The sequence below is a fragment of the Molothrus ater genome, chromosome 6 (assembly GCF_012460135.2).
Source record: "Molothrus ater isolate BHLD 08-10-18 breed brown headed cowbird chromosome 6, BPBGC_Mater_1.1, whole genome shotgun sequence".
NCBI lineage: Eukaryota > Metazoa > Chordata > Aves > Passeriformes > Icteridae > Molothrus > Molothrus ater.
Window position 1 is genome coordinate 31,263,281 of NC_050483.2, and position 23,065 is coordinate 31,286,345.

The 23,065-nt window shown below is 35.1% G+C and overlaps 2 protein-coding genes across 2 annotated transcripts in view; one reads left to right on the forward strand and one right to left on the reverse strand.

The window, feature by feature from the left end:
* Positions 1-11,466, forward strand: part of AVEN (apoptosis and caspase activation inhibitor) — an 85,569-nt gene extending 74,103 nt beyond the window's left edge. Inside the window, 4 exon segments of the mRNA XM_036384857.1 lie at positions 4,867-4,937; positions 8,391-8,486; positions 10,043-10,403; positions 11,019-11,466. Of these exon segments, the coding sequence (XP_036240750.1) occupies positions 4,867-4,937; positions 8,391-8,486; positions 10,043-10,403; positions 11,019-11,137 (647 nt within the window). The 3' untranslated portion in view covers positions 11,138-11,466.
* A 153-nt stretch (positions 11,467-11,619) lies between these two features.
* The window catches only part of RYR3 (ryanodine receptor 3), a 196,236-nt gene continuing 184,790 nt past the window's right edge, over positions 11,620-23,065 (reverse strand). Inside the window, 10 exon segments of the mRNA XM_054515025.1 lie at positions 11,620-12,473; positions 13,271-13,322; positions 14,849-14,949; positions 15,053-15,117; positions 16,182-16,338; positions 17,931-18,065; positions 19,720-19,866; positions 20,714-20,774; positions 21,693-21,820; positions 22,374-22,416. Coding sequence (XP_054371000.1) covers positions 12,378-12,473; positions 13,271-13,322; positions 14,849-14,949; positions 15,053-15,117; positions 16,182-16,338; positions 17,931-18,065; positions 19,720-19,866; positions 20,714-20,774; positions 21,693-21,820; positions 22,374-22,416 — 985 coding nt within the window. The 3' untranslated portion in view covers positions 11,620-12,377.

Here is a 23,065-nt window from a genome sequence, read left to right on the forward strand (position 1 = left end):
TTATTCCCTTGGTTCCCCTTCTTTGGCTTAAGGCACTAAATTGCTTCTGATCCAGAATCTGTTCTATGCCTATTCTAATGTTGTTACATTTTTTGAGGCTGGGCTTGGGAAACCAAGACTCTGCACAGTATTTGAGGTCATACATGGTAGTGGTATAATGATGTTCTGTCTGCTGTTCACTCCTGCCTTTTTTAGAGTTACACAGAGTTTGCTGCTTTGCACACTGTGTAGCACTAATTTTCGTTTGGAATGGTGCTGGTTAGCTCTAAGCTTTCTTTGAGAATTATTGCCTGTTGCATTTTCAGTATTGAGCTTCATTTGCCATTTTAAAATCTATTTTCTCAATCTTATGGAGTTTTTATGTCATTCTTCACAGCCTGCCTTCATCTGCACTAACACATGGTATCATCAGCAAATTTTGTGACTTCATTTTCTCCTCTTTCTTCTCTTCTGTTTTAATTGAGGGAAGAGATTAAATAGCTAGAACCCCAGAGAATCGCACAGGTTGTTTCTTTTCATGTGAAAACTTGCAATTTACTCTTTTCTTTCTACTTTAAGATAATTATTTATTCATACAAAGCCTCCTCTTCTTTTTGCTACTCTGAAGTCTTGGGTGGGAAAGGGAGTGGGATGTCAGTGAGAGCTTTTGGAAGTGCATGTAAATTATATGAACTAGATCCTGCTTATGTGCATAATATTTTGCTTCTTTCAAGAAGTTGTCTTAGATCACACAGATCCTGACTCTTGTGAGCCTCTACTTTAGTTTTTATTAAGAAGATTTGTTTCCTGGGGGATTTTTTTGTGTGTGGTTTTGGAATTTTTTCTTTTTGAATCATTGTGTATTTTGGTATTTGTTGGCTTCACCCTGCTTTTCATTTGAAAAAATTTCTATCTGTCTTTGATTTCAATAGGCTGCAGTTCATTTATGCGTTAAATGAGTTCTGTTCTTCCTGAACAGACACTCTGTTCCAGAACCAGCATTGATTTCAACAGATCCTTCTCACTCCTTTCTCTGTGACACATTTTAAATTTTGAAGACATCATTTAGCCGTGGTCAGATAATTCTGCTGTTTGGTCAGATGTTTTTATTTTAAAATGTGACTAGTAGTATTGCATAGTTATGCCAGGGAAATAATGTGGAATATTATTCTTTTTGAATCTGGTTACAAATATCTTGCAGTGCAGACTCCTTGCTATCAGTATTCTATGGAGATAAGCTGAAAGAGTTGGGGGATTTCAGCCTGAGGAAAGAGAAGACTCTGGGGAAACCTTATAGCACCTTTCAGTAGCCAAAGAGGGCTAAAAGAGAGATTATGATTAAAAAGCGGATTTAGGGTATAATATTTGCACTTGCAGCACTTCTTTACAGCCATGGCAATCTTAGAAGGATCATGTTAATTCCTTGCTATTCTCATCCTCCAATTTAATCTCTAAGAGTATTTTTCTTCTGTCTTCAGTAATGTTTTGTGTGATTGAGAGAGGTTTTAAATTAACAAAATCATTCCACCAATAGAATCTTTCCTGCTGAAAACTGGTCTTCTTCCATTCTTTTCTATTTTTAGTCTTTAAATTTCACAAATGAGAAAATATTTATTTTAGATTACAGATAGGATGTGTTTTGATTCTGCTATTCAATGAATACTTGTAGGAAAAGATGATTGGGATAATGAAAAGCTGAAAGATACCTTTTATTTAAATAAATTGATTTAGCTTTATGATATATTTAAGTGGTAGGAAAGCATAGTTGGTTTAGTTCTGCCATTTTCATAATAATTTCACATTTTAAACAATAAACAGTATTGTTTAATATGTGCTTATCATGACTGTTACCAAAGACCATGTGTAAGGTTTACTTGAATGCATAATTTTCATCTACTCTGTATTTGAAGGCCAAATGATATTTGTAGGTAACATAAAAATTGTTCTCAAGAAAAAGAGTTTCTTATGTTGAAAGTAACTCAAGAGTTATTGCAAGTGGTTTGATTACTATTCATGGAATAAAAGGAGGTTATTTTCAGGGTAAAGGAACTTGTGAAAAGATAATTGGTTAGACTAACATTCTCATTGACATAATTTGCATTAAATATACTACTGTGAACTGTAGTTATGCTTTTCCATTTGAAAAGCATGCTTTGTTAGCCTACGTTAAGAGTCTAATTAAACTGCAGTTTAAGTCATACTCTTTAATTCAGCAATACAATATCAAGCTGAGAATCTGTGATAACCAACTCTGTGAGTGTGGACAGTCATAAACCAGTTCTTGACCCCAGTGGATTTTTCCACATGAAGTAGTTTGATTTAGCTAGTTTACATCTGATCATTCTCAGATACCGAAAGCATTTAACTAATCCTTTAGTTTAATTTTATTATTTTATAAGAGTAGAGAAACCTATGTACTCCTTGATGCAGTGTGAGCAATAACTAGAGCAGTCTTGGAATATTGGAAGAAAGTATTTGTTCTAGTAGTAGGAAGACTTTGAGGACCATTTTGGTTTTGGTAGGACTTCTTTGCAAACGTAACTAAATAGAGCCTTTAAAATATTATCTGTTAAAACATTAATTTGCACATTTTCATACCCATTTTATAATCAGGAGACTAATATTTTTATTTCTTTAGTTTTCAGAATTAGTTATTACATATTAACAGTACTCTTTTTGAAACAGAGGCATTTATTTCCTCTTGTGCAATGAAGGGGGAGGTGCTTTTGTCAGTAGTGAGACAGCTGTGAGTGCTCAAGTGTTTGCATGTGCAGATAGATGCATAAAGATATTGTCTTATTTTTCCACACTGCTGAGCATCCCTAGAAAAAGCATGAAACCTTGATGTTTTTACTGTACGAACTGAACATTTGTTAGGTTAACCACCTTATTAGATATCTAATTGTTAATTTCAGTGCTTATTTTTAATTACTGGCACTTCTACTGTTTGCTAGGGGCTGTTTTCAAAACAGTAATCTCTGACAATGCTGAATGTAAACCAAAACATAGCTGATCAGGCAAGGTTCTATATCCCCACAATGCTGCTGAGCCATGTTAGATAAAGCAATTGAAAACAAAGAAATACATATTCAAGCTGGACATGGTAATGGCCTTAAATATTTATACAAATATTCAGCTGAGAAGGTAACTTTCTTGCTGTAATGGTTCTGAAAATGATAATGGTGGACATGCCAGGTACTCAGTGTTACTAGCATATGACTATATTTGCATACCAAATCACAATACTTGAAGTGCAATGAGCTAGAAGTGCACGTTAGATATTAAAAAAAATTTAAATTCCACCTGAAGGATTATTAGATCTGTTGTTTCTCATTATTTGGCAAAGAAATAGCCAGTTGCTATGCCATTTTGCTGCTTATTCCTTTTATTTTGCATAACAGAAGCCAGCTGATGCTTGCACTATTGAGTGAAACTGTTGGAAGGTTGCACTCTCCTACGTTTTGGGAGAAGAAGACAATGTTAAAGAAGCCATTTTGGGGAAGGCAGATTATATGTTCAGATTTTGTATGCAGGATTAAGGGCATGATTCAGGAATCATCAAAAGTATGAATGACGGTTAGGATGTCAAGAGCCAAATGAAAGCTAGATGATCAATTGTTGGTAAAGCCATTGAAAACTTCCTCTAGGGCATTCATTCTCTTTTAGAGAGAGCTCTAGCTTCTCAGCCAGCTGCTGAAATAAGTGACAGTGATTTACAGATGATCACAGAATGGGTCAGGTTGGAAGGCTCCACAGTGGGTCACCTGGCCCAATCTCCCTGCTCAAGCAGGCTGGTCCCAGAGCACATGGCACAGCATTGTGTCCAAATGGTTCTTGAATATCACTAGTGAGAGAGACTCCACAACCTCCCTGGACAACCTGTTCCAGTGCTCACAGGAAAGAAGCTGTTCCTCATGTTTTGGTGTAACTTCCTGTGCATCAGTTTCTACCCATTGCCTCTTGTCCTATTGCTTGCACCACCAAGGAGAGTGTCTTGACACCCTCCCTTCAGATGCCTACAGAGAGTGATGAGATCCCCTTTCAGTCATCTCTTGCAACCCTAACCTTTCATGTTTCCTCTATCACAGACCTTACTTATTTTTTTGAGTTACTGGAGTTCTTGTTTGTTTATTTCAGTAAGTAAATTTGTGGGTCTGTCTTCTGTAACACAGCATAGGACTGTTATTGCATAAATATTGCATTTCAGGCAAAAGGGTAGTAAGAAAAAGTTTCTACTGGCTTGAAGGAATATGGTAGGTTAGAAGATTCTGTAATTCTGTATTTAACTTAATTAATCCTATTTAAGGGTTTCTTTTAATTAAGTCCTTTTTGCATATGAATTGGAATTTGGGGTTCAGTGTGTTTTTCTGATGATGTGCTGGAGGAGGAAGCAGTAGGAAGAGAGAGACTATAGCTACCAGACAACAGGAAATCTTTATTTGGCTTGTACAACGTGATTTAAAAGAATATTTATAATCCATTTTTAGAAATATTCCCATGTTGGTAAGAGAAAATCTATGTACAGAATTTTCAAAGCTTTTCATAAGACATTCGCACCATGAATACTGTGTGTATTCCTAGTATGTTGTCCAGATTGGACATTTGAATGAAAATCTTGCATGTTGGCATGGCACCTAACATCTCATCATTCAGTTTTGTATTGGTTGCCCCTTTTTAGTGCTGTTTTGCAGTAAGTGATTAAAAGACCTATAGAAGTTTGGCACAAATAAGTTTAATATTGTGAATACAAGCAGCATTAATATTAACTGAAAATTTTTGAAGAGGTGAGATTTATTTCTTGAATTTACTTCTTTGGGCTCAGGAACTTCAGAAAAACATCTTTATTCTTTTTTTAAATAAATTTATTTTTTTATTTCTTTTCCTTAGGAGATTCCTTTACACAGTTTCGATTTGCTGATGAGAAAGAATGGGATAAAGAAAGTATATGCCATAAGCAGGTAACAGAATTATCATTCAAATAATTTTATATAGATAATCACCTGGGACAGAATATCTAGGCAGTTGTGCCTTCAGCAACAAATTCTTAATACAATAATAGCACTCTTTATTCTGTATATTTTTATCAACTTCTCTCTAATGCTGCAGGCTCTTGTCTTTGGGCATTGTCCTTTTTTTCTACTAAAGACTAATCAAAGCCTCAGGCTTGGTTTTAAGTTATGTTGGGAGGAAAGAATAAGAAAGCCCTCCAGTGAAGAGAAATAAGACTGTCTCTTTGCTTTACTGACACAGGAATTCAGCCTTCCTTTTTCAGCTGTATTCAAGAGAAAAGTGTTTAATAGAATGACTATAACAAAACCTGTAGGAATATATTCATATGTTGGACTGTGAAGCGTTCTAGTTCCTTCAAATAACAGTTCATATCCTCTGGTTGAAACATCATGCCCTATATAATTAGGACACCAACTAGATTTTTTGTATGTGAATTCTTTATGCTTGAATAAAAAGGAGGGTAGCAGTAGAAGTCTCCTGTTTTCTCTATCAGGATACCTTAAAGTGTCTCAATGTCTGCAGCTGTCTTCCTCATCCAAGTTGCCTAAATTTTTGCAAAGTATATTTAAGAAAAGTCTTCCAGGCTTTTCTTAAAATTGCTGTGAAACTCTGCTTGAGTGTCTCTTGTAACATCCACATGTATTCAAATTTTAAAGATTTGCTATTTATATTCTAAAATACTACAATAATTATTCCCTGGGAAGTGGTATTTAAAGATACTTTAGAGTTGCAAAGTCAAATTAAAGTGAGGAACTAAACCCAAATACAGCATTTGTCTAAACCACTACATATTTCTTTAGTGGAACACAGGCTTTCAGTTACTATTTTTTCTTATCAGTTCTTCCATTCCTAGTGTGCAAGATGGTGTCAATATCCCAAATATTAATTTTTTCATAATTTCCTCAGAGGATTTTTATTATAGCATTTAGGTCATTAGAACACAGTAATTAATTCCTGAATGGCTAAAGCCATTGTGAGCAGACTGAAGCTACGTGTTGTCACCATTACCCTTCCTTTGGTTTCTTATTTTAATCCAGAATCCTGTCCCAGATGGTTTCACAGCATTATCTAATTTTCCACATTGTCTCTGATCTTCAGCCTGGTATCTCATGTTTTTTTATGACCCATCTTTCTTTTCCCTGTAAGGCAGATTGAAGTCCAATTTTTATCCTAGATACCATTTGCCAAATTCCTGGCCTTTGCCTCTTAACTCACCTCTTTCTAGTTCTTTGCCTGTCTACACATTATGTACAGGATTAAGAATTTTAAACTGAAGTATATTGGTTATGAGGAAACAGAGTAAAGCAGAAAAGACATAGAACTAGTTGCAGAATTATTAGATATTTCTCATTCTCTATCTTTTGTAGAAAGCAATGGCAAAGCATCAGTTTCAAATGTGGAATGGAAATGTTACAGTGACATCAACAATAACAGAATTTCAATTTATTAAGAATACTGTCTTTCATTTTCACAAAAAGTAGGTTTGCATTTGCTCCATTTCATATTGATAAAATGCAATAAAAATCATGGTCTCATTCATATCATGGTCTGCAATTGAAAAAGCACAGTTATTAGTCGTTTGGATTTTTCAATAAAAAATGGTAATTCCAGCAACAAAGTATGCCTCTACAATTCTTTTGAGCAAATAATGCTATGTGCCATGAAGTGTTCATAATCTATCAAGTACTGCTTTTGTCCCTTTGCTTTTTATTAGAACACCACTTTTAAAGAAGTCTCTACTTAGATATCAAATTCCTTCTTCTATTATGTTATTTCTCAAAATTCCCCTTTTCTTTTATCCTCAACATTTCCTTCTCTTCTCTATCCCCACTTTTTTACCTTCATTTGCTATGTTCATTCGTGTTAATATTTTTGCAAGTATACATAGCTCCTCCAAAATGCACTTAAATATTTGTTATTCAATTATACTTTTTAGAATTTTTTGTGTTACAAGATTCAAACAGTTTCCTTGTCTTTTGCAACTGTGCAGAAGCTACATTTGATCCTTAATATCTGTCAAAATAACTGTATTTTCTGAACATCTCGTTCATTGCTGGGCAATAAGAATTATTTGCTGAAGACTTTGTGAGGTTACTTTCACCAGTCAATCATTTTTGATGGTGATCCCTAACCCATTGTAAAATGAAGTTCTCAGTACAGAAGATAAGTCTTACATCAGATACTTTTTTTTAGTCCTTTTATTCTCATTAAAGGATATCAGAACCAGTATTTGAATATAAGAAACTGTTGAATCAACTGCATTGTTTCTTTTTAAAATTTATTTTAATTTTGTAAATATACTGTCAGAACACACTATGTCTTTGATGTTCGTTCTTGCTTCATGTGCAGGTGTTAAAAGCCTGTTAAAAGGTGTTGACTGGCTTTTGGAAGCAGTATGAATTTCTTTGAAAAATCTCCTATGATATGTCACAAAACTTTCCTAATTTGTTAGTATTTGGACTTCTAAATGTCTGTGCCAGTCTACATCACATTAAGAGGGACAAATTTTTGTCTCTAAGTGAGATTTGGAAGCAACTTCTCTACTTCCATGAAAATACAGACTGAGAGCATAGACTGAACTTAAGCATTTTGTTGCCAGATTTTAAAATATGTGATGGATATCAGATTTATCTTTGCCAGTTTATCCATGGTGGATGTGTTCAGAATGTTCTGTTGTACTCTGAGCTTGAAATCTGTTTTAAAACTACTGAAATCTGGTCTGTTCTGTAGAAACTACAAATACTGCTGGTCCATTTTGTGTGATTTTGTTTTTTAAAAAAGGGTCAAGAGAAATGGCAACTTCAATACCTGTCACAGTAATAAAATCTCATTTAGCAGCAGTATCATATCCTTCTCGAGCGTCATTTCAGAAGTGTTTGTAACTATGTACTTTATTGCTTTTGGAAGTATCAAAACATTTGAAAAGATGGGGAAGTATGAAAAGGCCTCTGTTGAGACATTAAATTTAGCTGCACAGGAGCTGCATGGGATGATTGCTTAGGAAGTAGTGGCAACTCATTAAATAAAGGCATTTCACATTGTATGAAATCTTCACAGTTCAAAAGATGTTTCAGTTGGGAAAGCTTCTTGTGCCATTGTCAACTTCCTGAACTATTTCCTATTTGAAATTAAAAGGTATTGTCTAAGGAGCATTCTATTTATACCTTGTTTTTTAACCTTAAGTGGTTATATGCATTTTAGGTGTGTTTATGTTATTATTTAGCCAAGCTGCTTCATAAAAGTGTATTTTAAACTATTAATTTGTGCATTTCATTAAATTTCTTGAATGTATGTGACAGGAGAATGTAATAATTAATTTGGTGAATGGTTTTGTGTTTGGTTGGTTGTTGTGTTTTTTTTTTCACAAGTGTACTTTACTTATATGTTGAATTATGTTTCAGTTCTCTGCACTTTCTGTTGACTGCCAGTCTTTGGTCCAGGCCCTTCAGGAATTGCCTCTACATCTAAGGCTGAATATAGCTGCTGACCTTGTGCAGGTAATGCTGTGAAATTTCACAAGAAAATGCAACTATTTTAGGAGAAATAGTGTGTGCGAGAATGATTAGTCTTCAAACAGAAGTAGACTGTATTATGTAAGTAAATGCATTCATTTAGACAGGTGTGCCAAGTGGCATGTAATGCAGGATACCTCTCTATTGACACATTTTGTGTGCCTGTTTGGCCTTAAACAAAATGTCTGGATGTGCAGTATATTAGATTTGAGACTGAGTATCAGAGTGTTTGACATGGAATGATTGCACTGCTTTTGTGTTTGCTTCTCTTGTTAGCAGCTGTTAAAAGTTTGCACCAAAATTTTGTAAGTGCTTTCACATTCTTCCTGCTAAGTATACTAATTGTGATTTAATCTTCTACGTAACTAATATCAACAAACATGCTTTTCTCCATGAATAAATCCTTAGAGGTAAAACTGTCAATTGTACAGGTGAAGAAAGTATCATTTATTCACCAGTGGCAGGATAGGAACAATATTAGTAAAGTGTTCCTTCAAACTGTGAAAAAGAAAATACTAATGTAAGGGAAGAAGAGCCAGTGAGACTTAAATATAAAAAAAATTCTTAAAAGGCTCCATTTGTCCAAGCAAGGAAAAGTATAGCCCTTACAGAAGGATTAAGACTAGCCCTAGGGAGAAGGACTTTGGGGATGTTTGTGAATGAAAAGCTCAACATGACTCAGCAATGTGCAGCATGTTTCAAAGGAAACCTGACCATCAGGTTGGGAGAGGTGATTCTCACTGTCTGCTCTGCTCTGCCTTTGTGAGATCCCACCTGGTGAGTTGCATCCAGCTCTGGGGTCCCCAGCACAGAAAGACATGGACCTCTTGGAGTAAGTGTGGAGGAAGGCCACAAAGTTGATCAGAGAGCTGGAGCACCTCTCCTGTGAAGACAGACTGAGAGTTGGGGCTCTTCAGGCTGGAGAACAGAAGGTGCCAGAGAGACCTTAAGCACCTTTCAGTACCTACAGAGCAGAGCTGGAGAGGGACTTTTCACATGGGCACTATAGATAGGACAAAGGAAATCGCTTTAAGCTAACGGAGGGTTGGTTTAGATTAGCTAATCAATTAGATTAGCTATCAATATTCTTGACTGTAAGAGTGGTGAGGCACTGGAACAGCTTTCCTAGAGAAGCTATGGACTACCTATCCCTGCAAGTGTTCAATGAATGCCAGGTTGGATGAGGCTTTGAGCAATCTGGATTAGTGGAAAGTTCCCTGCCCATTAGCAGGCAGCTTAGAATAGGTAATTTTTAAGGTCCCTTCCAAACCAAACTATTCTATGATTCTGTCAGTGCTAGTGTTAGCATACATTCTCATATTCTGTAATAAGAGATAAAAGGAGTTTGTATTTTGCATTTGCTATTGCAGAAGTATCAAGACAACTTTAGTTTGCTTTTACTTCTGAATTTGATTCTGCTCAAATTTCCTGTACCTTCTTAAGTGATCAAGTATAGCAAGTATGAATTATAATCCAAATTAGACAGAATAGTAATAATAGATAATCATTATAAAGACTCAAGTCCTTTCTTGTACTCATAGGCATCAACACCTCTAGAGATCCCACAGATGAAATCTAAAATTTTTGAAGATGGGAAGAAGAGAGAGCAGCTGTTTCGACAGTCTCTGGCTCAGAGTGAAACCGGGCTGGTCTCCCATCCTGTTGGTAATTCTGTTGCTCCATCAGAACCTGGGAGTAAAAATGGCTCTTGGGCAAATGCAAGAGAATCATTTCAAAGAGTTCATCCACTATCAAATCAAGACACTGACCATTTGGATGAAGAACTAGATCTTCTCCTGAATCTAGAGGCTCCCATTAATACAGAAAATAGACCTGTGTCAGGTACATTATCCTGCACCATCTCAACTGAGAAAGATTTGAAAATGGATTGTAAGGAAAATGGTAAGTTTTCTCCCCAGCATGACCTTATTTAATTTTCACTGGTCTCTGTTTTGGTGATGTTTTTGAATTTTTGATTAGCCAGTCAACAGTGCTGCTATCATAATTTCTGTCAGACTGCATTTCATCTATCTGGGGCTGTGTTCTGGCCCATTTGTTCATTTTCAGTTTTAACTCCTCACTAATCTGAAGTTTTACCATGTCAGTTCACTTTAAACACTAAGTGAAATTCTTCTGCAAAACAGCATTGGGCTAATGAGTTAGCAAAAATTTAAATTTAAAAAAAATGTGTTCTGCTAGAGAGTGTACTGCTATTTTATTGCAGGGAAGATAAAGTATTTGTATCAACTTTTAGTTCACTGTGCTAATAGTGTACAGAAGAATTGACAACTATTTCTGATGGCTTCTCCTAAATGCTACTTTCAAACTTTACTAGCATTGATTTTACAAAATGAAGTTTAGCGTGGAAACTATTTTTGGAATATGACTTGCTGTTCTTCAGGAAGGAGGGATTGTGTTTAAATACAGTCAGTTGTGCATTGAAAGCAAAATGATACAAGACAGAGGTAGTACGGATTGGTTTCCAGATTTTCAGTCTTCTTGTTTTTGCTTCTCTAGAGCCTTTAAAAGTAGATATGCCTGAAGAGAAGAGCACATCATCACAGCAGCAGCAAATAACATCCAAAGATGTTACTGAAGAAGAGCTTGAAGATTGGCTGGACAGCATGATCGCCTGAAGCTCAAATTTCCTCATATGAATAATTGAATATAGCAAACATTATGTAAAAACTTGAATCTTTCTTTATCTCCTTGTTATTTCCTTTTTCTGTCTGCCAAATGCCTGTTTTTCTTTGCTGGCACTTAAAATTTTGTGCAACCAAAATGAATTTAGATAAGATTGAAAATAGTTGAAGACAAATGATATTATTAGAAAGGTCTAAAATTTGTGGTAAAGTTAGAGTTTTCTTTGCTAAAAAAGCAGACTACAGTGCAGAAATAGAACAGTTATTTCAGCTTGTACTTGCTCTATGTTGTCCTTAAAATAAAGCTGTGGATGAACAATGAATATATGTGTTTTTAGTTACCATTGTCAAAAAACTCTGTGTTGTAGAAAAATGGGAAAGAAGACAGCAACAGTTATATTTGGTTTATAATACTTTATTGCAGAGGGCACTTTTTATTAGAAGAAAAAAAAAAGCATAATCCTAGCAACTTCTACTTGCAGGTGACCATAGAGCATTGTTTTATTTTGGCCTAAGATTTAAATTGTGTTCATTTTGATACAGTGTATGTCTTTTAACAGCAGCATCTAATAAGCTGTTATTGAAGGTAGTATATAAACAAACTTTAAGTGCAATTTGATACAGAAAGACAGAAAAGCAATACAGTTAATGGGTCTGTTCATCTAGAACACTAACAAAAAGTTTGCATAGCTATGTCTACAGAGGTTTTAAGGCACTTTAATGTTTCAAGGTTGACAAAGTGTTTGAAAATGATTTCTTTTTAACTGCTTAAAGCTTTTCAAACGGTATCTTGATACATTCACTAGCAAATACTGTGGGGAAAAACTGGACAGCAGTTAGTTGAACTATTTTTCTGAGGTACAGTCTCTGATGTTCAAGTTCTTCACTGTCAGATGTGCAATAAAGATGCCTTTTAGCCCTTTCAACTGTACTGCCAAACACCAGGTTAATGGTGTAGTTAAAAAGTTGTTATAATTTTAGGCCATGTTTGAACTGGAAGGCTTGAGTTAATCTGGCATAGTTTTTGCTAATTAAAATTCCAACAAAAGACCTGTTTCATATGTGGTAGGTACAAAAAGCCTCTGAAATAGTGTCAAATTTTATGTGTGTCTTGAACTTTGAAGACATTTAAAGCAAATACAAGCTGTGAAATTATGCCGTGAAAAGAACAGATTTTTTTTTCTGTGTATACTGGATCTTAGCAGTTCATGAATAAATCATTTCTTTTGTGATATTAGCCAAGCTGATCCTCATACTGTTTTCGGAAGCAGTCCCCTGCCGGGAAAAAATCCCAACATCTTTCTTGGTACATCTTCCACACAAATGATTCCTGAAAATGAGAAAGAGTATTTATTTTACCAGTCACTGTGCAGTTAGTGCTGTAGATAAACTTTTAACAATAACCACGTATTGTGCCTGCTACCATGGAGTAGAATTTATAGACACTGGAACTCAAGATATTGTAACTCAATAATGTTTATAAGAGTTTTATACTTCTCTTAATTCAGTACTACTGAAATTTAAGCTCTATTAGTAAAATACCAAAGTATAAATTAATCAATCTCTTTATATCAGAGCAAACCTGTTCACAAATTTGTATATAAGCAAATGTATTTTGCTTTGAATGGAAAACAAAGGTACTTCTGTGGCATTTGCCTAAGAGCTTCTTATTAGAGAGAAGATATCATTAAGTTCTAGTTATTTTCTTATTTGTTTACCTTTAGGGCCTAACAGTGCTAATATATGGTCACCCAAATGCCTATCTATCTACACATATATATAGATTTTGACTATCACTATAGTAGCTTAACTACTTAAGCCTCTTGGCAATAAACTACACCTGGTGCATTTGACATTTTCTTTTCAGAGATAAGATGACAGTAAGATTACTACTAACTGACTTCTGACAGAGTTCTCTGCAGTGAAGCAGTGCAGCATTCCCCTCTCCCTTTTGTTTTAACCCTTCTTTTCTTTCACTAGCAGTAGCCTCTTGGGGAGAGTGGCATCATCCACAGTTCTCAGTGGTACATCAGTTCCACCTGCTGGTACAGAGCTACAAGGCTTGAGAAGATAAATATGTTGAAAGATAAGCTTAATGGTTTTTCTTAAGTTTTATTTTCTACTCACCTGGCCAGTATGTTCAGTTTCATCCTTGTTAATTAGATACATTAAGAAGAACCTGAAACAAGCACATGAAGTGGGTATTAATGGAGGAAACATGATCTCTCTGCCTGACCTTTTCTAGTCTGGGGTATGTGTGGAAGATAATGCCAACCAGCAAAGCAATGACACTACTAGGCATCTAAAGTGCTTAATTTAAGGGAGAAAATTCTGTCCTGAAGCATGTCTCCTGTGAAAGTGCTAGCAGATAAAAAATCTGTAGAAAAATGCAATTTAGCATTTCCTTCGTTTCAGTGTGAGGAGCAGTACCTGAATTAGACATATGCCAAATTCTGAGCACATATGCTCCAACATGTCACCTTGGAAGAGGTTACCATGGCTACTGCATGAGAAGTGTGGTAAATACTAAGCTGCACCAGGAGTTCTGAGCACTGCTGCTATACAGCTCATAGGCTGAGCCTATCCTTCCCCAACACCTGAGCTCAGTCAAATGTTGAGAGCTTCAACTAATTAGGAAGACTGTAAAGAGTCAACTGTGGTCTGTTTAGAGGTAATACTAGTCGTGATTGGTCAGTTTTGGTGCAGGGAATTTGGAATGAGGCTATGTGCTTTCGTTGTGAAGGAAGGAAAGTACACTGATTTTAACAGTTGTCTAATTAAAGGGTAATCTGGATAAAAAGATGTTCACTATATATTCTATTATGAAGAAAATTGCCATTTTTAAATTACGGTGAATTAGAGGTTCCCATGTAATAACTAAGCAATTTGATACAGTAAGAAAAGCTTGGATGTTGTAGACTAGTAAAACTAGAAGAAGTTCAGATGCAGTTCCAAAGTTCTTCAGATGCAGAAGAAGTTCCAAAGCCAGACTGCTATAAGATTTCACCAGCTTCTCCTTTCATTCTACTGGTGCAATTCTTGTATAATTAACTATCTTTGTTGTATGAGTAACTAATGCAACAAGAATAACTTTTTTAATATCCTCTTACTAATGAAATACTAATATCCTCACTTACTATTGAAAGTGGAAGAGCACTCTCTTGGGAGTTTGATACAGTCTAAACATGTGCAGCTCCTGAGTCCTTCAAGGTTTCAAAATGCTCCACTGCCACTAAAGAACTATAGGAATGGAGTTAACTATTTTTTGGAGCTTATCTTTGACCAACTTTCTACAAGTGCCTTTATTTGCTTTGTTTTGGTTTGGGTTTTCTTTTTTTTTAAATTGAAGCCAGTTTTCTCTGGTCTCATCAGCATTACTAAGCCACCAGAAGTCACAACCAAAATTTCCCAACTAAAGCAACTTATTTTACTGTTCCCTCTCCTTCCCCATATCTGGCTTTCCTTCCAGCAGAATAAGGAGCTGATGTGCCTTCTGGTCTTATACTAGTAAGGCACTTCATGTGTAAGGTGAGCACCTTAAAGGTAACAATCAGTATGGAATAGAGGAGGGAAGACCCTAAAGGAGAGGAAATATTCCTCAGTTTTCTAGAAATCTGGCTTGGGATTTTCAGCAATGTGTGCTCCTAAATGACACTACATCTGAAAGGTCTCTTTATCATAATTCCAATTGTAAAATGTACTTACAGATAGTTTGCCAAGTTATGTTCTTGCAAAGTATGAGTTTCAAAGCCATGTGGAGTTGTGTCAAAGTAGTCATTGCCAATTCCACAAATAAAGCATTTGGTCTGAAAGCAAAAGTTGTGGTTATAGATTAATTTTAACTCAAAAACACTAATTGGTGACAATCTAGGTGAACAAGAGCAATGAAAAATGTAACGTGCTTCCTACCTCCATGTCCTCCCTCACTTGTTCTTGCTGGTCTCGTAATTCACCAAAAGCATCAATAATCAGACCTGTTTCAAATAGAAAAGGAGCAACACTTCAGTACTTAGCAATATTCATATTGCAAGTAATGTCATTCCTCCAGTGTCTAGAATTTAGTGTACTTACACATACAGGCACAATCTTGAGAGTGGAAAGACTTTTTTGTGCTTTGTTATTAAAAAATAATATTATTTATTAATATATAAATAATATTATTATTTAATAGTTCATTTAACCTTACACAAACTCATCTCTTTTGTTCCCATAAATGAAATTAATTTTCACTCTCCTTCTCATTAAACTCTTATATCCCAAATCTTTTTCAACAGAGACAGCTCTGCATTACTCCTCCACTTTCAATGTCTTAAGAAAAGAATTGGATAATTTTGGAGACTGTGACATTTGTAACTTTTGCTCAGTATAGATGTGCTACATTTTTTTCTTTGCCACAAGGTTGCCATAAAACAGTGTGGTTTTTTTCCATCAGCCTTGGAAGAGTTTATGCAATGAGTGTTGAATGCTGCCCATCACCGAAGAGGGGTCTTGTTTGCTGTAAACCACAACTGCAACCCAATTAAAACTGCAAATTGGCCTCTGAAGAGAGGAGGAAATGGAGGAAAGTTTTCTGGAGTCACATTAGACATCAGGATGTTAAATAGCTACATGCCCATGGTGACTTTCTCCATGTCATTTACCCTTTCCAACTGGAAAGTCTCCATTCCCCAGACAGTTGTGGCGATTCCAGGCTAAAAGTGAGAAGAGTGTCTTCAGCAAGGCTCTCCAGAGTTTTAAATGCTTAGTATAGGAGAACAGTGCTCCTGCACAAGGTTCATCATTGCTGGATAGTTACAAACATGTTCATAAAGACTGCAACCCATCTACATTACATTCCTTGTGCTTTGACTTTGTGTAGTACTTGGGAAAAGGCATATTATGTATAAATTAATATAAAATTATTACTTTCAGAAATAAGGATTTTATGAATTCAGGAATAAGTCTTTACAGCAATACTGCTAAATTTACCTCAAACATAAATATAGTTTTCAATGGTGAATTAATTTTGAGCAATGTCTACTAAGGTAAGTGATGGTACCTTGAATAATGGCCAGTAGGATAACAATGACAAAGAAGAAAAATGTGATGTCAAAGACAATTCGGTACATTTCATAAGGGTCTCCAGCAGGATCCTCAATTTCATCTCCAATGCCACCACCAGCTCTTACACCCACATACATGTGGAACAGGTAACACTAAAAAAGAGAGAGGAAAATTACAGATACATTTACCATGAACTATTCTTTTGGGGTTTTCTTTCTTGTTTTTTAAATTATTCTGCTCTGCTAATTGTCTTGAAAATTTAAGTAACAAACAAATAGTAACAAGAACACATAATATCATTCCTCATGTATCAAACACAGTGCACCAAAAATCTGTTACTGTCTTAACTAATGTGATTCCACCTTCAGGTACACTTACTAAGAGGGGGAGTCAGCGTCAGCTGTTACCTGCTCCTCCCTCACTGGGTCTTATTTCAGACTGAGACTATTTTGGGGTTATTTTTCTTGTATTTGTTACTGTATTCAACCATATTCTATTCCTTATATTGATTTCTAAGGTTCTATCTTGCTCTGAGTAAGAAGAAGACATCTTTTAAAGTCTTGCAGTGAAGTTTAGCAATGTGGAAAATATTGCTATAAAATGAATAGTGGGATATCCACAAGTAGATCTAGCTGTTTGTAGGTTTCTATATAAATTAATTTTGCAATACTAGATGTCTGATTTATTATATTGTAAATTAGTTGTGATCTGTGAAATGACCTGTGTTCAGTTCAATGCAGAAGAAATCACTTTACAAAAGTATTGTTATATTTTTAAATATATAAATCTTAATCAAAAAATCTTTAATAATGTGTATATTTAAGCTCTGTAAGTATTTTTGAATGGACTCTTCTGTCAGAGTGATAAACTACTGATTTTCCTGTATGATTGGCTACAGTCTTTTAAACCACCTTCAGCCACACAGTGTGGGTTAAAACCAATATCAATCTCTAACCACAGCCAGTATTCTGGAGTCACATTAGATATCAGGGTGTTAATAATGAGTATAAAACCTGGCATTAGCAAACACTAAACAGAGCTATGCATCCATTTTTATAATGCAATTTTATTGATAACCTAAGATGCTAGTGCTAGTTAAAAAATATTTTAAAATGTAGCTTAGAATTGATTTACCTCACTTAATAGAGTGGTTTAAAATGTAGTATAGTTTTATAACTCGTGCTATTAATAACCTAAGATGCTAGTGCTAGTTAAAAAATATTTTAAAATGTAGCTTAGAATTGATTTACCTCACTTAATAGAGTGGTTTAAAATGTAGTATAGTTTTATAACTCGTGCTATTAATATCTCATAATTCATATAACCTAAATAGGGACAGGAAGAGCTTGCACACTTGCAAATATTGGGAACAAATGGGGCTTCTTTGTTGTGACAGCACAGCTTCTTTTTGAAGCTCTGACTAGTTTGTCCCGAAATTCCTTTTTTACTTTGAGGGTTTGCCATCCTCAGCTGTAAAAGCATTGTGGCACATCATAAACCACAGTATTTAGGAAAAAAATTCAGAATACCTTGCTATGTGTCATCTGTTTGCTGTTGAGTTTAGGCCACTGGAGAACGCAGAGGGAATTTCAAGACTATTTGTATTTCCAAAATTATATGTATCAAGAAGAATAGCCCAATGGATTTAACAACAAACACATCCCTCCCTACTCATCATTCTGTCTAAAGAGTACATTTGAAAATTCAGGATGATATTTGAGGCACATGGCAATGTTTTAGTTACCGTCATCATGTCATCACACTTCATGTCTGGTTCATCTTCATCTTCACTTTTGTTGTAGAATTTGCGGAAGAAGTTGAAAGCCACCACAGTGTACAGGTACACTACCACCGCCAGGAGTCCCACAGTAAGCACAAGCTGAGTGTGGGGACATGACATGAAAATAGGTTTCAATATCATTTTGACAGAAGAGGCATGCCTGCTTGGTGCACTGCCTCACATTTTGAAAATTAGCGATATTGTACCTTTCCCAATAGGGAAATTAATGATAGGAGTTACGTGTGTATCACCAGAGCAATTTTTTACACTCTTTAGTTTAAAAATTTAATTATACTAACTTAAAATACTGGATATACAATAAAAATTAAATAATAAAAATAAAACCCTTTAGATAATTTGACAATCTCAACTAGGACTTATTGGGACTTATAAGGAGTATTTTCTCTTCCGAAGCTGTTTAGCAAAGCCATTGTTAAAATGGAGAGAAAATTTTTTAGATGAGAGTAAGTAATTTTCAGGTCCCACCTGTAAGGAAATAAAATCATTAGGGGAAAAAGTTTAGCAGTTAATGAGACCAGATTATATTGTCTGTTGGTGTCAGAAGATCCTGGAGAGGAGTTTACTCAAAGCTACATATTTTAAAAAATGCAACAACCAGTATTTACTCTTTAAAAGAAACATAAGAGTATTGAAGGACAAGCTGATCAATTATCACTATCTGCAGATCTGTCAGCCTGCTCCTGAAGTGAACATTTCAATGCAGAAATCTGCAGCTGTCTTTCAGTGTTCATATTTACTTGCCAAAAAAGCAACAAGATTAGAAAAATTATTCATTGCTGGTTAAGAATGTAAAAGCCATGGTCTTGAGTTAAAACAGTTTTGTCAACTATGCTCTGTTTTGACTATGATATTTTTTAAGCAATTCATAAGGAAGATACATAAGTCATTACAATCATTAAAACTAATATGGACTTGGTCTTCCTTAAGTAAAATAAATAGTATAAAATCAGAGTTTTCATTTGTTTGTGTGATGATAACACATCACCGTGTGTGGGTATATTTTTATGCCTCTTCCAAAACATCATGTGCTATAAAATGTTTTGACAAATCTAGCAGGGCATAGGTGTGGGCTTAGAATGTATGTTACTGCATTTGAGAAGAAATAGAATGTATATGTTTGAAATTATATTTTGGGGAATTTAGATTTCTAAATGTGAGTTTAAAAGTAACTGTAAATCTTGCTTTTTGTTGTTATTCTAGCTAGGAACATGGGTTCTTTGGAGATCAGTACATGATTCCCTGCAGAAATTTTAGCAATTAATTTTAGAATTACACTTTATTAAGCTGATTTTTGCATGACAAAGGACCATAGAAGCATATTCCAGAATGCACACACCTTTAAGCACATTCTTATTAGCCAGATATAGAAATCTCAGTGCCCAAATCATTATTACTGCTGTAGCTAAGGAGGGATTGTGTATTCTTAATATTTATCACCAATCAGCTCATCATTGAGAGTATAGAACAAACTGGTTAAGAAGTAATTAATATTCTTATATTTTTCTAAAATTGTGTGTTTTCTATTGTGTACAACACTTTATCTGTCATCACTTGGTGCGTATACATTGTTACAATTTCATAGGGTTTAGCATATATTAAGTGTGCTGCAGAAGATATGATCAATCCTACCATGATATAAATGAATTGCATTCCAATATTTCCTTTACAACAAGATTTTTCCAGTACTTTTACAAAGTGCATTTATTTTCAAACCTTTTAATGTAGCACCTACCTGTTTGCCATTGTGAGTGACTGAAGACAAAATAGTTCGCAATGTCTTAAAACCCATAGCAATATCCAGCAGATGAGCAGCAAAGAAGAAGTTGTTGTAGTGCCCAAGGATAGACATAGTAGTGTACCAAGCTAAGTATAAGAATGACTGCAGAGAAAGTGAAAAGTGGCAGAGGGTTAACAGGTGCTGATGTGCATTATTAGATCCAGAAAATAGAGTTTTTAAGTCACTCAAGTTGTTGTAGTAGGACACTTTGCCCACGTAGGGATTAAACAGCTGAAACTTCACCCAGCTTTTGAAAATTACCAGTGATGGAGTGGGAGGTGACTCTGCTTTTGCTGTTGAAAAATACTGAGACCAGCTGAGACCTCACTCACCAACCCCAAAAACAGACATCACAAGGATATGAAAAACCTGTGTATCCTGACAGCTACTGGCACTGGCAGGGATGTGGAAGGCAGGTGTTTCCTGATAGAGCAACCGATGATTGGTGGTACTAATAACTTATTTTAAAATGAATGGTGCTCTGTTGAGCTAACATTACTAGCCTGGGAACATGTGAATTCCATTCAATCACTTTATGTTGTAAAAACTCAGTCCCACTTTTTAATGGCAGGGATTTCTAGCACCCCCAGAGGTGTGTGCAGATTCTTTAATTGAATGGGAATGCTCCCCAGGGTTACTCCTTGAGGTTGAACCAAAGAAATCTGTCACTGATATGGGCAAGTAACATAACAATAATTATTGAACTACCTTTTAAACCATGAATTTAATAAATAATGTACTATAATAGCAGTTTTAACCATCTATAATGTGCCATATATAATTCTGAGTAAAACATCCTTTAGTCTAATCACAAGACAGAAAAAAAAATTTAAAATGGCTCTGTAATGCAATATTATTTGTGTATGTTTGTTGAAAATAAAAGCAGATGGTGGAGGACATACATGCTTAGAGTAAATCAAAGCATATTCATCTAGGCTAACATACTCACATTATCGGTGAAAACAACTCCGAGCTTCCAAATGTGGTACTTTGTATCAATGGAGCTTAGCCTAAGAAATAAAAAATTTGTGAAAAGCATAAATGTCAAAAATAAATATTGAATTCTCTATTTATAAACATACACTAAGTGCCACAGTTGTGGCACTTCAGCTTTTTTTTGCTGAAGGTGGTGATATAAATTAATTTTTCATTTTCTGAGTGATCCAGGTACTTCATTTTTTCAGAGTATTCATTAATTCTGAGCACAATAAATAGTTTCTAATCCAACAAAACTGATGTAACAATTTCAGGAAGAATGATACTCCTATATTCCAGACTTGAAAACTTAAGATCTATGCCAAAAGTAGTGAAATGTGGAGCACAGATTGCTTAAATTGAGGAGGTAAGTGTTCTGTCTAGTGTAAAATATTCCCAGAATAACCAAGAGAAAAGGTAATGCCTTCTACAATATTCTAAATATTTTATCAGCCATTGGATGGCATGCAAAGGGAAATCTGTGTTGTGCATCTTACACATTGAGAAAACCAGCTCCTGTAGGAGCATAAATCACTTGGGACTGGGACAATTTCAAGCTCTCATCTTGACTTACTGACTAAGTAAGGAAAACATCTCTGAATCTGTACTAGACACCTGTTATATAGGTATTATCAGTTTTTCAGTCTACTGGTTTATAAACTTTGTTATAAGACCTTAAAAATGATGCATTAATTATTGTTTAAAATGAAAGAGTGACCAACTATATCAGTCAGCATAAACTCACTGATTTTTTTCCTTACTTTTATAACACAACTGTGTTTTGAAACAAACAAAAAGCTGTTTTATTTTACTTCCACAGTAGGAAGACTCATCCATTTGAATTCTCCATCTTGAGGAAAACATCACAACAGTTTCAAAATGAAATCCATTTTTATCTTTGATGATGAAATTATTCCAACACATAATTTGTCTGTGAAATTTAGAAATCGTACCATGACACCAGTGATGCCTCTTCTGGTTCACTCTCTTCCACTGGACTAAAATCAAGGGCACTCTTGTCCAAACCCAGAAGTTCTGCAATGCGCTCTGCTCCGTATAAATCTCCATACTTGTTAATAACCTAGAAGGGGAAAAACAGAAGATTTTGATCACAGAAACTCCTCAGTGACATTCACCTACTCTAGACCAGTAGTTTTCAGGAATTAAAAAAGAAGTCCTTCACAATTAACACTACGAGAACAGTAAGAACTCCCAGGAAACGAGGGGGAGCATAAAAAAGAAAAATAGAAGCATTAAAGGCTATTATCTGAAAGCTTATGTATAATTTTCTGTCATTTAAGCTGGCATGTTTTTCTTTTTTTAGGGCAATGAGGGGGCTTTGTATCCTAAAGATCACAATGATTGCAAATTAGACCTGCTGGCTGACTGACAGCACAGAGTTATTTCAAATGTCTGAGTCTAGGAAGGAAACCACAGCCTTCTGTCTTCCTCCTTCCTCCCACCTACACCACAGCTGCCTTTTCACCGAGACATTTAACACAGCAACTTCCATAAAACAAATTCCAGTTCTCTGTTACTTCTGTATTTATGTGTACAGAAGCATATGGATATCCCAATTGACCAAATAGTAGATTATTGCTCTGGAAAGCATAATAGAAATATAAAAAGCCTACCTTCCGTTTCACAAATTTGTCCCAGTAATTGTTAGGGAAGGACCTACACTGATAAGGCAAAGATATTTCAAATTATTTAACTTGTTAGGGGAAAGGAAACAAAACAACAAAAAAAGAGAAAATGCCACATTTCTGATCATTGCAAATTTTTTTCACTCACTGCACTTCAAATTAGGAGACTGATTTTTTTTCATGGGGACAACAGCTGTTATTAATCATAATTTACTGCAATATAATCTTGCCCCTCCAAACCCTCTTTGTTTCTCCCATTCACAAATATGACTGGCTACAAAAGGTTAGCAGGCTAAATACTATCACCTGATAAGCTTAACAATTCCTTAGTAGCAGGTTAGTCACTGTAATATCATTCATCTACTAAATGAAGACTTTATCACACCTAGCCATAAAAATCAAACCAGATTTCAGAGAAAAATAGGAGAATCTTAAAGGATAATGTTTTAGTTTATTGGATTACATTTCAAACAGAGGCTGAACACTTGAGAACCAGTCAACAGTTTTCCAACAGGATATACAAAAATCTTGAACTTGCCAAGAAAGTTCAAGATCGTTTGCCAATATATAGCAAATATCTATCTATCTATCTATCTATCTATCTATCTATCTATCTATCTATCTATCTATCTATCTATCTATCTATCTATCGCAATATCCTGGAACTCATTCTAATGATC